The sequence below is a fragment of the Hyaena hyaena genome, unplaced genomic scaffold (assembly GCF_003009895.1).
Source record: "Hyaena hyaena isolate Hyena2069 unplaced genomic scaffold, ASM300989v1 scaffold_145, whole genome shotgun sequence".
Taxonomy (NCBI): domain Eukaryota; kingdom Metazoa; phylum Chordata; class Mammalia; order Carnivora; family Hyaenidae; genus Hyaena; species Hyaena hyaena.
The window spans coordinates 2,868,442-2,883,839 of record NW_024080777.1 but is presented as its reverse complement, the minus strand read 5'-3'; the positions used below and the strand labels follow the sequence as shown (position 1 = coordinate 2,883,839).

The window sequence follows — 15,398 nt, the reverse complement described above, 5'->3', positions numbered from 1 at the left end:
AAGCAAAATAACTGAAGCATGCTACTTTTCTTATATGGAAAATAAACGAAGAAATAAAATTGAGAAGGAGGATTGATTATAGCTCAGCTTAAACAACACAGAGCATTTTCTAAGGGACGCAGGTGCCATCTGCAGTTTAATTTGAGAACTGGTTCTAAATATTAAAATAGTTTCCCTCATCATCTCCCTTACAATAAGATCTCATATTGCCAAAGTTCGTCTTCCGAAAGGTCTAGATATGTCTAGCTCAGTAAAAGGATCAGGTTCCTGTCCTTACCTCAAATTTTCTACCTGGGAAGACTTTATCCAAGAGATCAAAAATATGTACACATTCTCAATACACAAGGGGCTTCCAGATACTGGATAATTCTTTTCATAAAACTGAACAGTACTCAGAATACAAATCATATAAGAAAGTTTCTTGTTTTGAATAAGGAAGTTCTCCACAGTGACAATGGTGGAAACGAGCCCTAGAGTTCTCTTGGCTGATTTCTATGCTCTAGTCAGGGGAATTTTCCCACTAGCTGGGAACATAGAAAAAATTGCATTCACATGTTCTCCACTCCAGCCATCTATTTGCTGAGATTCCAGGAGGCAGAATTTAAAAGGTTAGACAGATTTATAGCAACAGTATATACTATATCCTTGGGAAACATTCTCTTGTGATAGAAAAAAGGTTTTGTGATTCCCTCATGTGGGCTGCATGCTAATGTTGATTTATGGACGTATAACACCCAAGGGATTATTTGCTGAAGAGACAAAGGAGAATCAAAGGTCCCCTTCCTCCCTTATTTTCTGGCCTGTCTATGGTTTATATGCTGAAGTTGTGGAGAACTGAAGAGTTTATGTACTATGGGGATTGTTAATTTAGTCCAAGGAAGTCAGACATCTCTGTGCGTGTATATGTGTGTGTGTGAGTGGGAGTGTAGTGATACTCATGTGTATCATTAAAACTGGCACCTCAGGGAGTTTACATGTAGGAAACAGCCATTTCATATGGTCTGCACTACATTATGTCAGTAAAGTAACATTGTGAGTGGGTGTGAGAGAAGACTATAACCACTAAAAAGCCAAATCCTTCAGGAAATAAAACACAGATTAGAACTTGACTGAGATCTAGCTCCAGATAAAATAAATGTTAATATGGGGCCATGCCTAAAATTTAATTCAATTTTTTTCTCCTTTTTACTAATGTTGATTGCCTCTATTAGGAATTGATACTTGATGGTGAATAACAAATATTTATTATATACCCAAGTATATTATCACAATCGATTGTATTATGATTGTATTATAACAGCCTATTCATATGGTAAGTTATAGAAAAAGCATCTGGAAAAGGGTATTAGTGGTGGGAATACATTTCAGAGGGACTAATGAGAAACTTCTGGCTAACAGAAAAAGAAAGGCAGATAAAGGGCTTATAGTGTCTGTGAAATGTTTGTGTGCATGTAGTCACTATTCCAATCCATTTAAACCCGGAAAATTGAAACCATTATATAACATACAGAATTATATTCATGCTTATTTTCCCCATTTTTTTCTGCCTATTAAGAGTCTTATAACTAAGAGATGGAAAATACTTATTTTTAGATTTGGGGACCATGTTTTAAAGTGTATCAAATATTCCACACAATGCTAATAATTGTCTAAGGTAGTCATGAGGGAATAATCACAAAAATCATACCAAGTAATCCTCACAAATAGTCACTTTCCCAGACATTATTTGTGTTTGATCCTCATAAAAAAACAGTGAAGGTAGGGTGCGCCTGGGTGGCTCAGTCAGGGGAACATCCAACTTTGGCTCAGGTCATGATCTCACATCGGGCTCTGTGCTCACAGCTCAGAGCCAGAAGCCTGCTTTGGATTCTGTGTCTCCATCTTTCTCTGCCCTTCCCCCACTCATGCTCTGTCTCTCTTTCTCTCAAAAATAAATAAAAACATTAAAAAAAAAAGAAATCAGTGAAGGCAGAAGTGATGCTGAGTGACTTTTGGGACAAGGTCATTAAAATGCCATCTATTTCTTTCTGTGCTCTTAAGAAGTCCAATTTCAACCAAGCCAGTACTGTGCTGAATCAAAATGGCCACATGGATAAGGCACCTGCAGGTGTTCCACGTAAGACCCCGGGGGAGAACCAAAATCAACCACCAGATGTGAGAGTGAGTGAGGAGGCTTCACATGATTCTGGCCCCCAACATTTCAGTCATCTCTAGCCTTGAACCATCCCAGCTGAAGCCTCAGGTAGTAACAGAGCAGTTGTCCACACAAAGCCATGCTCTAGCTCCATGAACAGAATATATGGTGATTGTTGTTTCAATATTAAGCATTGTGTGGGAAGGTTTGTTTAAAACAATTGATAACTGGGACATAGGCACAACTATCCATATATTTATGAAGGAGACAACAGCACACTCTTGGCTAACCCACTATCATGTCGCTGAGTAAGTCAGATCCAAGGTGAATACCTGGGTCCTTTAATCTTAAGTCTTGTGCTCTTTGCTCTACACCACATTTAGCCAATGAATAAAGCACCTTTTTTTCTGCAGTCAGTAACTCACAAACTGTGAGTTGTCCCTTATAAATATCAATATATTTTTCATTTTTATCGACTTGCTGACATCTACTAATGCTGTAAAAATTAGAAAACACACTGGCTATTTTAGCCATAAACAATAATAACTCAAATATCTCAAGGTGAATCTGCCAGAGATGATGAGAACAAGATTATGATAAAAGAATAATAAAAACTAAAAACTAACAAGCCAAAAAATGACTTACTTTGTCATTGTTTCTGGAGATTTTCTCTGATCCTTTCTTGTCTTTGTCATTTTTGCTCTCCCCTCTGTACTCAAAGAGTTCCCTTTAATATTTCTTTCAGGGTCACAAAATCCTTTAGTTTTTGTCTGGGAAGCTCTTTATCTCTCCTGCTTTGAATGACAGACTTGCTGGATAGAGTAAACTTGGCTGCAGATTCTTCCCATTTCAGCATTTTGAAAATATCACGCCACTCTCCTCTGGCCTGCCAACTCTGTTGAGAAATCTCCAGCCAGCTTTATGGGTTTTCCCATTTAAGTTAGGGACTTATTTTGTTTTGCTGTAAGATTTTCTCTTTATCACTGTATTTTGCAAATTTAATTATAGAATGTCTTGGTTTGGGCCTGATTTTATTGATTTTGATGGCAGTTCTCTGTGTCTCTTGGATGTGGATATCTGTTTCCCCAGATTAGGGAAGTTTTCTGCTATTATTTTTTGAAATAAATTTTCTGCCCTTTTCTCTCTCCTCTTCCAGGTCTTCTATAATGAGAACATTATTACTTTTGATGGAGTCACTGAGTTTCCTAAATCTATTCTCACATTACATAATTCTTCTTTCTCTCTTTTGTCCAGCTTCATTATTTTCTATTATTTTTGTCTTCTAGGTAACTAATTTGTTCCTTTGCTTTTTCCAGCCTGCTGTTCATTTCAAGCCTGTTTCCAAACTCCTTTATTGCACTCTCCATCTCTAATTCTTTTGTAACTCTTTTCTCTCTTGTAAGGATCTAAATGGCAATTAATATATATCTATCAAGAATTACTTTAATGTAAATGGACTAAGTGCTCCAATCAAAAGACACAGGTGTCAGAATGGATTAAAACAACAACAACAACAAACAAGACCCATCTATATGCTGTCTATAACAGACTCAGTTTAGACCTAGAGACACCTGCAGATTGATAGTGAGGGGACATAAAAACATTCATCATGCAAATGGATGTCAAAAGAAAGTCAGAATAGTAATTCTTATATCAGAAAAGCTAGGCTTTTTTGTTCTTGTATTGTTTTTATCCTGCTTTGATGTCAGGGTTCAATTAGTGTCATGGAATGATTTTGAATGTATTCCCTCTATTCCATTATTTGTAAAATTTTGATAAAGATTGTCATTAAATTTATTTAATGTTTGGTAGAACTCACCAATGAAACCATATGGTCTTGGCCTTTCTATGCTGGGAGATTTTTTATTCCTAGTCCAACTTTCATTCTTATTATTGGTCTAAGTTGATTTCCTACTTCTTGGATTCAAGATTCATGATTCAATCTTGCATTTTTAGGAATCATCTATTTTTTTTTTAATTTATTTATGATAATCTGTTAGCACACTCTTTATCTCTGTGGTTATCTGTTGTAATATTTTCCATTTCTCACTTTGGTTTTTGAGTCTTCTTTTTTTTTCTTAATGTTAAAACATTGCCAATTTTGTTTACTTTTTACAAAATTGTTTGTTACTTTTATGTTGTTATTCTAGTCTCTATTTTATTTATTTCTGATTCTTCTTTGTTATTTCCTTCTTTTACTAAATTTCAGCTAAGTTCCTTCTTTTACTAGTTTCTTGGGATATAATACTAAGTTGTTTACTGGAACTTTTTTCTTTTTTTAAAAAAATTAATTTATTTATTTTTGAGAGAGAAAGAGAAAGACACAGTGTGAGTGGGGGAAGGCTACAGAGAGAGGGAGATAAAGGAGAGAGAGGGTCCCAAGCAGGCTCCACATGGTCAGCACAGAGACCAACGTAGGCCTTGAACTAATGAACTGTAAGATCATGACCTGAGCCAAAATCAAGAGTTTGGTGCTTAACCTACTGAGCCACCCAGGCACCCCTGAACTTTTTTTCTTAATACAAGCATTTATAGCATAAATTACATTCTAACATCCATTTTTGCTGCAACCCACAGGTGCTGGAATAGTCTGTTTCCTTTTTCTCAAGTTTTGAGATACATTTTGATCTGCTGTTTGATTTCCTCTTTGGCCCAATGCCTGTGCAGTCGTGTGTTGTTTCATATTTACATATTAAATAATATTTTTAAAAATTAAAAAATCAATATATCAAACTAATTTTTTAAATATTAATACTTAATGATTAATTTTGCATAAAATACATTATCAAGTGTACAGTTTGCTTGACTTAATTTTAATAAGTTTGAAAATCAGACTTGGTTAAGGGAGACAATGATTTGCACTTACTCTCTTTCTTTCCGTAAAACTTTTTGGAACTCATCCAGATGTATCTGCAAAGCTAAAATTTCAGGCACTTCATTCTCCAAAGGCAGGTTTTTTGCTTTCAGTCTTAATGAAGACTTCAGTGCACTGTTTTCAGAAACAACATTTTTGAATGAATCAGGACAGTTAAGATTGAGTTTCATCTCCTCATTTAATTTTAACTGGTCAATATTCAAACCTTGTTCCTGAAAAAAATAATAAAACAATTGATAAATTTTTATATCTAGTGTAGAAAAATCATATTTTTGGAACGAAACAAATCTGTTTTGTATAAAGAAATTATATAGAGGTGTATGACTGACCTTTAACTTGCATTCCTCAAGCTTTCTTTTTCCCTTCTATGTTCTACCATCTGATAAAATACATTTCAGTCTTTGAAAAATTTTTATTTACAGTGTAACCAGGTTACATCTACCATAAATGCCATACATCACACCAAGACTTAAGAGTTTAGATGGAACTATAGAAGAGCAAGGTATGTTTTATATTTTTAGAGATGGAATTAAATAGAAAGGGGTAGCAATATGCTGGGAGCCGCACTGGCCTCGCTGGATGACAGTCACAGCGAGGAAATGGCAGTGTTTGCACAGCTCCTGCCATGAAAAACGAAAACTGGTATCTCCTTCTGTTACTACTGGCTCATGTTGGAAATGAGGCTGCTGGTATTGACCAGGCCTCACAATATTCCAGATCAGACCGATATTCCCCACACAGATGTCTCATAAGGAAAAGCATATTCCTGACTTTTCAAAAGAGATTTCAGGTGAAAGCACTGTGGATGATTGTCAAAAGGCTCTTCCTAAGGGCCTTGCAGACCCAAGACTTACATAATAAAGGGAGTTAAGAACACAAGAGTTACCATTGAGTCTGGCCCTGAAACAAAGAGCCTAATTTAGAGTTAAGGACAGATATCCACCCCCACTCAATTGTTTCTGCTTGGAGCACAAGCCCCCAAGGCATTTGTCATCAGCATTTGGAGTGATTTATTTTGGCCTTGAATATGCTGATTGCTCCCTGTGAAGGAGCCTATTGAGGAACTTCTTCTTTTGTGATTATGGGAGCAGAGGTGTTTCCTGAAAGACCTGTTTGACCCCTGCTCACAAAGAAGTAACTTCACCTTTTTTATGCTAAAAACATTGTCTTGTATGCTAAAGATACCTTCCCTCCCCATAGGATAAGCATCTAAATCCCCTACCTCACTCACTATTGATAAAGGTTATGCAGGAATCTTCTACAAATCTATGTTCCAGGAAATTCTTACATATCAAAGAAGTTTGTCATCAGAAATCATTGTCTAAGGCAAATGCCACGTCTGTGCCTTCCCCCAAACACTTAATTATAAAATAAAGTTGAGCCACAGTCAGAGCAGAGATGCCTGCCTGGTGACCAGAAAGATTCTCGTGGCCTCTCCCATCCCTCCCTCGCAGACACCATCCATCCTTCAGGGACCCCTGCACCCGGCCAGAGCCGGCCTCCGACAGCAATATAAACTGATACTATTTAAGAAGATAAAATGAATAACTAAAGTATCTGGAAAACCACAACCACTGGTGTGTGTCATTGTCCCTTTCCTCCCCATTACTGTGTACGGCATTCAAATGTGCACATAACCTCTGGTTCCTCTGTGGGTGTTTTTCTTACCTTACTATCTGGGTTCTCCTTTGTAGGAAATTCCCTTTTTACCAGACAGTCTTTGATAGACTCCCATGTTTTTGAACCAATGTGAAATTGGTCTCTTTGTGCAGAAGGCGCTTCTATGAAAGTAGGATGCTTTAGGTCCTGGGCGGTTTCCAATACCTCCTTTTGATGTGGCAAGCTCTGCTTCTTTTTCAGTGCACTCAGTTCCTTCATTGTCATCTCTAATTTTATCCTGAGCTGTCTTCCCTCCTCCCTGGCGCTGTTCCTTTCGGCCCGGACTTTACTCCATTTTTCTCTCCAGTTGGCAGTACAGTCTGACCACCACCGCATGGTCTTCTCCATCTGGGCAGCTCTGGCCTTGACTTCTTCAAGTTCCCGCAGGCGAAGCTCTTCACAAATATTCCACTCACTGGTGTTACACGAGTGAGCACAGAAGTTGTGGGCGGCACATGATTGCAGCCCCTGAGGTGGTGAACAGGAATGGCAGGTGTCCCTGGGTGATGAAGCAGGTACTAACATGTCACAAGGGGGTTTAACTGAGGACTCCTGCATCTGGAACATTTGTGTTTCCTCAATTAACTGATGAATGGAATCTAAATTCATATTTATCTTTTCAGGTCTAAGAGAAGACAGAGAATATAATTAACATTTGAATTTCCCTTGCAATTATAAGAGGGAGACCTACATTTGAAAACAAAAGCTAATAAAAACAATGTATCTTTCAATACTGCATATTTTCCTTTCCACTATAACTAAAAATATAGAACTCATGCATTTGTAATATCCTTAAAGAAACAGACATTGCTCATATGAAATATTGCCAATGAACATAAATAATATAAAGAGCAATTGAGGATAGCATGTGACATGAATAATTCATTTTAACAAATCCAGTTTTTAAAATTTTTTTTAATGTTTATGTATTTTTGAGAGAGAGAGAGAGCATGCACACGAGCAGGGGAGGGACAGAGAGAGAGGGAGCCACAGAATTCGATTCAGGCTCCAGGCTCTGAACTAGCTGTCAGCACAGAGCCAGACGCGGGGCTCAAACTCACAAACGTGAGATCATGACTTGAGCCAAAGTCAGACGCTTAACCGACTGAGCCACCCAGGTGCCCCAACAAATCCAGTTCTTTTCAGGTGATATTTACTGTAACACATATTGTCCATTAACTACGCAGTGATCCTCTTTTCCTTGCTAACTTATCCATAACCTGTTTAAGTGGAAGGTGAAATCTACTATCTCTGGTAGCAGAAGCCCGTATTCTAATCCTGGGGCTAAATCATGACTGGTCTAACCCTTTTTTGATGGCCTCCATCTTACTGACCATTCACTAGTCTCAACACAGCATAGAACCTAATTCTCGCTGAAATTTGAAGGGAAGTCTGTTGGGGAAGTTTCCCATCTAAAAAACATGAAAAAGTCAGAATGAGAAACTCTTTTCTTCTGCTTTCTTCCTGCCTAAATGAGGACATGATTCTGGAAGAAGGCAAGTGTCACGGACACCTTGTAACATTCAAATCAGTGGAATGGAGATGAAAAGAGCTTGATTTGATGATTGAACCATGCCATGAAATCTAGAACGCATACCTCTGGTTTTCTTGCCATGTGAGAATAATCACCTAACTTTACTTAAGGTGTGATTGTCGAGTTTTCTGTCACTTGCAGTCAAAATGACATCAGACTGATGAACCACTTTCATTCTACAGTTAATATAATGATAAATTCTACACAAACACTATTAATAAGACATGATGTCCTCAAAGATTTTGGTAGTTTAGTGGGTGATACAAGCACATAAAAATAAAAATTCATAGTCACACTAATTTATTCAATCTTTCTTTAGTACATATTATGTGTCATATCACTGTCAGGTCATTACTGTATATAGGAGACAGAAGTCTTAAAGTGTCTCCTAGAAATGAAGACGCTTCACAGCACAGATAACACGGACAGTCTTAAAAATTTCAGAGCTTTACACAGAAACTACAAGCAGCTTTCCATATAAATAACAAACACAAATTAATTGGTAAAAACAGACCTTCTTATCAGTATGTACGCCCATTACTTTATTCATAGCAACATAGCTTTATTGACGACATAGAGAGTACAACTTTTTCTTTAAAATAAATGCTTAAAACACGCAGCTTAATCTACAAATTAATAAAGTTCTGTGGTTGTATAAGATTATCCATTTTTATTTTCAAGTAAGATTTATTGTTATAAGTTAACATTTAATGTACATGATATTAATTCCCCTCATATTTTTTTTTTGCTTTTATATAGTTACAGATCATAAACTGTCTCCTTATGAATCATCCGCTTAATCAACTGAACGGGTTTCATCATACTAACAACTTACAAAATAAGTCTTTATTTACTGAAGAAAAAGGTATGATAAAGTTAAATATATATCCTTTTCAGTTGCAAGAAAAAAAACACATATTAACAAGTGTTCTGTAGAGGTGCCAGATCAACTCACTCCTTATTATAATACTTATAATAATATAGATTCAAGGTTGCAATTATTTTTGTTAGCATTGGTATATGTTCAATCACATTTGAATTAGTGATGATTTGGAGCAATTGTTCCTACATTTATGTTAATTCAGACGCAATGATAATATAGCTGACCAAATTTCTTGGACCACTGGTAAACCAAGACCAGTTTTTAAAAAAGAAAATAACAAAAGGAATCCTTAGTGAGAAGCACACAAATATTTTTTATATATGTTTACATATCATATGGATATATATCTCCATTATTCACTATTTAATATTTCTTTTGGCTGGAATTCCAAAATGAAGACAGAAAATTTATTTCAGCATATTAAACTTAAATTTATCCTTGCCATTTTTCAAAATAAATCAGTATAATAAAATTGTAATGTCTTTAAAAATGTCTCATTAACTTTTATTTCACTAGTGTTTTGAAGACTCTATAATTGGATTCTGGTACAAGGAGACCTTGCCTACCAATTAACTATGTATTTTTTCACATCTGACTAAACAAAGTTGAGTTGGGTTTAATCATTCAGTCCTTGAACTTGAATAGTTTTTCCTGTTCTCAAGTGTTTCTCAAGCAAGTGTAAATGGGGATATTGAATCCTTATGTGTATCTATTAAAGCACTGATTTTCCCTATACGTATGTGCACATGTACATATGCATGATTTATTTCAATGACTGTGAAAGTATTTGTCAGTGGTTGTAGTACAAAGCCTTTGATGTGTTGTGAGAAAATATTTTAGTGCTATTGACTCTGGTTTCTTCCACTGAATTTTGCATTTTCCCTACCACAAAAAAAGGAGGAGGGAGGAGGCATGGGGAAACTCCTGGAGGTGAAAGACATGTTTATTACTTTGATTAAGTGACGGATTCACAGATACGTGCATATGTTCAAACCCATCAAATTATAAATATTAAATATGTGCAATATTTTTGTATTAACTACACCTCAATAAAGCTGTTAAAAATGTTCACTTAGGGGCATCTTGGTGGTTCAGTCAGTTAAGTGTCTGACTTTGGCTCAGGTCATGATCTCATGGTTCGTGGGTTCAAGCCCCTCATCAGGCTCTGTGCTGACAGCTCAGAACCTGGAGCCTGCTTCGAATTCTGTGTCTCCCTCTCTCTCTACCCCCCCCACTTGCACTCTGTCTCTGTCTTTCAAAAATAAATAAATGTTTAAAACATTTTTTTAAATGTTCATTTAATCAGGCTACCATGAGGACTGCAAGTATTTTTAAGGTACTAAATAACCAAATAAGTGACATATGATGGGTCTACATGTATAATTAATGCCAGTAAACATCTCTCATTAAAGAGACATTTAATGTGTAAGATATTGGGCTCCATCCAGACTCTACTGGTTCAAGCTCTGATTCTGCCTCTTTCTACATAGATGATCTTGGACAAATTATATAAATTGCCTTTGACTCATTATCCTACCTGTAAGGGGAGATGGAAATATCATGTATCTCAGTTAGTTCTTGTGACAGTTAAAAGGAAAAATGCCTGCAGGCTGGCTGACCCATCTGTCTCTGAGGCAAGGTGACAGTTTTCCTCAGTGCTATACAATCACTAATATGTCACTTTACTGTAACATTGTTTTGTTTTGGTTTTTTTCCAGTTTATTTTCTTTGTTTTAAAAGAGAGACAGTATGCTCAAAAAACAGGGATAACAACAGATAAATAAGATTTACCAGGGTGCCTGGGTAGCTCGGTTGGTTGAGTCTGACTTTGGCTCAGGTCATGATCTCACCACTTGTGAGCTCAAGCCTGGCGTCAGGCTCTGTGCTCCCGTATCTCCCATTGAATCACACCACAATTAGTCAAGTGATCCTGACATTGTGCTTTGAGTGAACTGAACCTCCTCATAGCTTAAAGGAACTGCATGCTTGGGGCTCGTGAGCCCCTGGTGCCTTCTTTCTGTCATCTTGTGTCCACGCTCCATGCTTTCAGCCACCCGGGCATGTCCGTTCCCTGCACAGACCTCAACTTTTTCTTTTGTGCAGATTGTGCTGCCATTCTGGGACCTTGTTAATAACCAAAAACAATATATCAAACTAACGATCACAAATTTTAATGCTCTCTGAAAAGAATAAACAGTGTATTGTGATTCAACACATACCTATATACACAAAGAAGTCTCTCTGAAGTGACCGACATCTTATGTATTACCTGAGGAATGAGGTGGAACAAAAATAAAAGCATTTTTGGCAGAACTTACACTATCAGGGGATTTTCGCCTGATCAAGCGATTTTTGCTTTATTGTTTATACTTATTCCTTTCCATTAACTTATAGGAAATGTATTCTAAATGAAATCCTTCTTGGATTTTTTCCCCTAAGATGCATAGGACCACTAATGCACACACAATAATGTTAATAAAAGCCATAAGCAGGGGTGCCTGGGTGGCTCAGTTGTTAAACGTCCAATTCTTGATTTTGAATCAGGTCATGATCTCACGGTTTGTGAGTTCGAGCCTTGCATCAGTCTCTGCACTGGTAGTGAGGAGCCTGCTTGAAATTCTCCCTCTCTCTCTGTCTGTCTCTCAAAATAAATAAATAAACTTAAAAAAAGCCATAAGCAAAGAGTAACTAGATTAATACAGATTCAAAACGTAATGCTAAGAATAGTTGTTACTTTAGATATGATGCCATACATTCTGATAAAAAGTAAAAAAGAATAATCAGTATTTAATATTCAGGAAAATAAAACACCATATTGTATTTTAAAATGTGGCCTGTCAAACATGCATAAGTGATTAGTATTAAACATATGTATTTTGTATGTATCTAAAGCAGAGAAAATTTATATATTTTGTAGCATAGTTCTGCAAGAGAACACTAAATATGAAATGTGAGCACTACAATATGAAATGTGTAGCAGTAAGGTAATGGCCAGATTACACAACTTCAACAGAGCTCAAGTTCTGTATATTTTAAAAATCCATATACTGTGGCAAATTATAGAGGCGGTTATAGTCTATATTTGTTGAGGTGAATGTGAGCTTTTGGAACCACAGAGGCAGGAAATACTTGCACAAAAAAGGCAACTAGATAATATAGAATAAATGTGTATGCTATTTAAAGCTTGGAAACTATTTTCCAAAAGCACTGTAGTATAAGCATAAATGTAAACATTTTAAAAAACAAATATTTCATGGCATCTGGGTGGCTCAGCTGGTTAAGCATCCAACTGTGGCTCAGGTCATGATCTTGCCAGTCTCGAATTTGGGCCCCACTTCAGATTCTGGGTCTCCCTCTCTCTTTCTGCCCCTCCCCCACTTAGGCTCTGCCTGTCTCTCTCTCTCCCTGTCTCTTTCTCTCTCTCTCTCAAAAATAAGTAAAAATTTAAATAATGTCACTGTTTCAAGTCAGCATGATGCCTTTTCATTAGCTTAGATTTTCAGTAAAAAATTAGCTGAGAAAAAATAATTTTCTTCTTAGATAATGCTTAATGATAAAAATATTACCTCCCTTTCTTCAAAAAATCTATTTCAGAATAATCTCTCCACATCATATTTTGATGTACTTACTGTCATTCCCAGACAATAGCAATGTTTTCTATGATTTAAGAATAAGAAAAACAAAATAATAAAAAAAATGCAAAAAAACTACATTTAAAATAAAAATCTTATAGGTCAGACATAGAAAGTGATTAATCTTACTTCTTTGGACTATGACTAAAGGAACAAAGAAAGATATAAAATCCACAATCCATTTCCATTTTATAAAGTGCCAGTGTATCATTTGTCATGGAGCTTGGAAACCTAAAATTTCTTTTTTTCTGGCAAGCTGATCATCTTGAAGCTTATTTCTTGCCAATTACCAATTTAGGTTCAGATAATTTAGATTTTCTTGGAAGATGTAACATAATTTACCTACTCTTGTTTAGAACTTAGGGTATCATGCAGTTTCAAGCAAGTTCTGTTTTAAAATATTCCTGAAATGTCTCATAAGTGAACAAATATTGCATCATAATGTATTTTACCTAAGATTTGAGTTTACAGTTGAAATACATTTCTTCAAACTAAATATATACAAAATCTATGCTACTTGTTACCTATTTGCATGGACCTTACACTTATCGAATTCCTGGGCATTTCTTAATATTTTTGTTTAAGTTTCAAGGTTTCAGTGAGCAAAACCACAAACGATCCCAATTTTCTCATGCAATCTAATCCAATGTTATAGCAACAAGTAAATAAGCCAAAATATCTGCTGATACCTTATGCCAAAAATGAAATTAGTATTAACTGTGGAACTCCAAAGCCCTGTTGAATCTTATTTTCATATAAGAATAATCTCGCTACTATTTCCAGGTGGCGAATAGTCAGAGTACACATTTTATTGGAAGGAACACTGAAAAAATGTGGTCACATCAAAGATCCTACCACTTTCCAAGGTTGGACGGGTGACCCTGAATCTGGAATATGCATCACATGTAAATATCATTTTGTACAATTTCACAAAAATGAAAGAATTTAGAGGACAATGTAACTGCGTCCACAAATATTAGTTAAAAAGAAATCAAAATAAAGTCCACAAGAGCAAACAGCCAACAACTCAAAATTATGATTATTAATTTATACTGTAAAGATGAATGACCCTATAACATAATTCTGATCCCCATTCCACAACAAACCAGATAGTGCTGAAGGAGAGTGGTTATGTTTTCCATTTTTTGTTTATTTTATTTAAAAGCTGCTTATTAGATTTTCTGTAATGTTGAATCCATCAACATTTTCCAATATTTATGTCCACTTCAGGGTTTCAGTAAACAAAACCACAAGCTCTTGCAGTTTTTCTAGTCATTTCCTAAGCAAAATTCCTAAACCACTTACCCTGTTCACACTTGCCTTTAAAGAATGTATGAGGCCAAGTCAGAAATTCTTCTTAGATCTGGTTACACTTTGTAGTGAATAAGAGAAAGCCCTTTCATGTCAGTATGATTCAGTAATATTTTCTCATACCCATTTGATGGAATGCATACAACTGCCAACTCCTCTGTGTTAGCTGACTGGAAAGTTTTCACAGACTTAATAATGAACTTTGGAGAATACAGTCCAAATGACTGTCATATTTACTTTTGAAAAACAGTTACAAAAGTTTTTAATAAAAAAATTTATTCTTCAAGTCTATTTCATTTCCCCAATTGTACAGTCTTTACATTAATAATCCAATTTGGCTAAAATGTATCCCACATGAAAAAGCTCTGAGAAAAAAACTGGAATCAGAAGCAGAAATGTTATGATGTATGTAGACTTTTGTGAGCCATACGCATGCATAATATTTCCAAATACTGTGCTTCATTCACTCTACTTTTTACAGCAAAGCAATATTCACAGAAAGGCATGAAAGATATTGGTTGTTAAGCTTGATTTCTTATGTGTGATCCAGAATTTAGTTTTCACCTATGACCATATTGGTAGTAGAGATTAAAATTCATCCTTTGAATTATAAATAGGATCAAAGGAGAAGTCTTTAAAAAGCCCAGCTCCCTTAAATTACAAGACTACTGGTTCATCAAAAGTTTCTGAGAGGATCTAAAAGAGATGGACAAGACAGTTTTTATTTTTAATTTTTCTGGACAAGACCAGGTTTAAGGAACCCATACTCCCCAGAGTTCAAAAGGCAACTTGGAACCCTCAGACTTGTAGCTACTTCCTCTCCAGGGCTACTGAGGACCTAGTATCTGAAATATTTACCCCAGTAATCTTCAGAAGTTTAAAATATACCCCCCCCCAAGAAGTTGTGTAAGATTACACCCTTGTCATGATGGTGACGTAAAGCAGTGTTTTAAACATAGAAGTTGGATGGGGGGCTCCTGGGGGCTCAGTCATTTAAGCATCCAACTTTGGCTCAGGTCATGGTCTCACAGTTTGTGAGTTCAAGCACTGTGTTGGGCTCTGTGCTGACAGCTCAGAGCCTAGAACCTGCTTTGGATTCTGTGTCTCCCTCTCTCTCTGTCCTTTGAAAATAAATAAACAGAGATTAAGTTGTATAGGCATTGTTCCACCTACAACAGCTGATACAGGGGGAAAAAAGATTGGACTTTGAAACCACTTAAATAGTACTTCAAATTCTTCCTTAATCATTTACCATCTGTGACCTCAGAAACTGAATTTATGTGAAAGTCTTTTCATCTATAAAATGGGGATCCTCTGTATCCTCTGTTCCACAGAAATCCCACTTGTCAGTATCACACACTATCTAAACA

The 15,398-nt window shown here is 36.1% G+C and overlaps 1 protein-coding gene across 2 annotated transcripts in view; it reads right to left on the bottom strand.

Moving 5' to 3' along the window:
* The window catches only part of CCDC102B (coiled-coil domain containing 102B), a 93,292-nt gene extending 86,015 nt beyond the window's left edge, over positions 1 to 7,277 (bottom strand). For both annotated transcript variants that reach the window (XM_039238742.1, XM_039238741.1), the window contains exons 1-2: positions 6,678 to 7,277; positions 5,001 to 5,221 (exon numbers count right to left, since the gene is read on the bottom strand). In XM_039238742.1, coding sequence (XP_039094673.1) covers positions 5,001 to 5,221; positions 6,678 to 7,277 — 821 coding nt within the window. The remainder of the gene's footprint in view (positions 1 to 5,000; positions 5,222 to 6,677) is intronic.
* Positions 7,278 to 15,398: the final 8,121 nt, after the last annotated feature.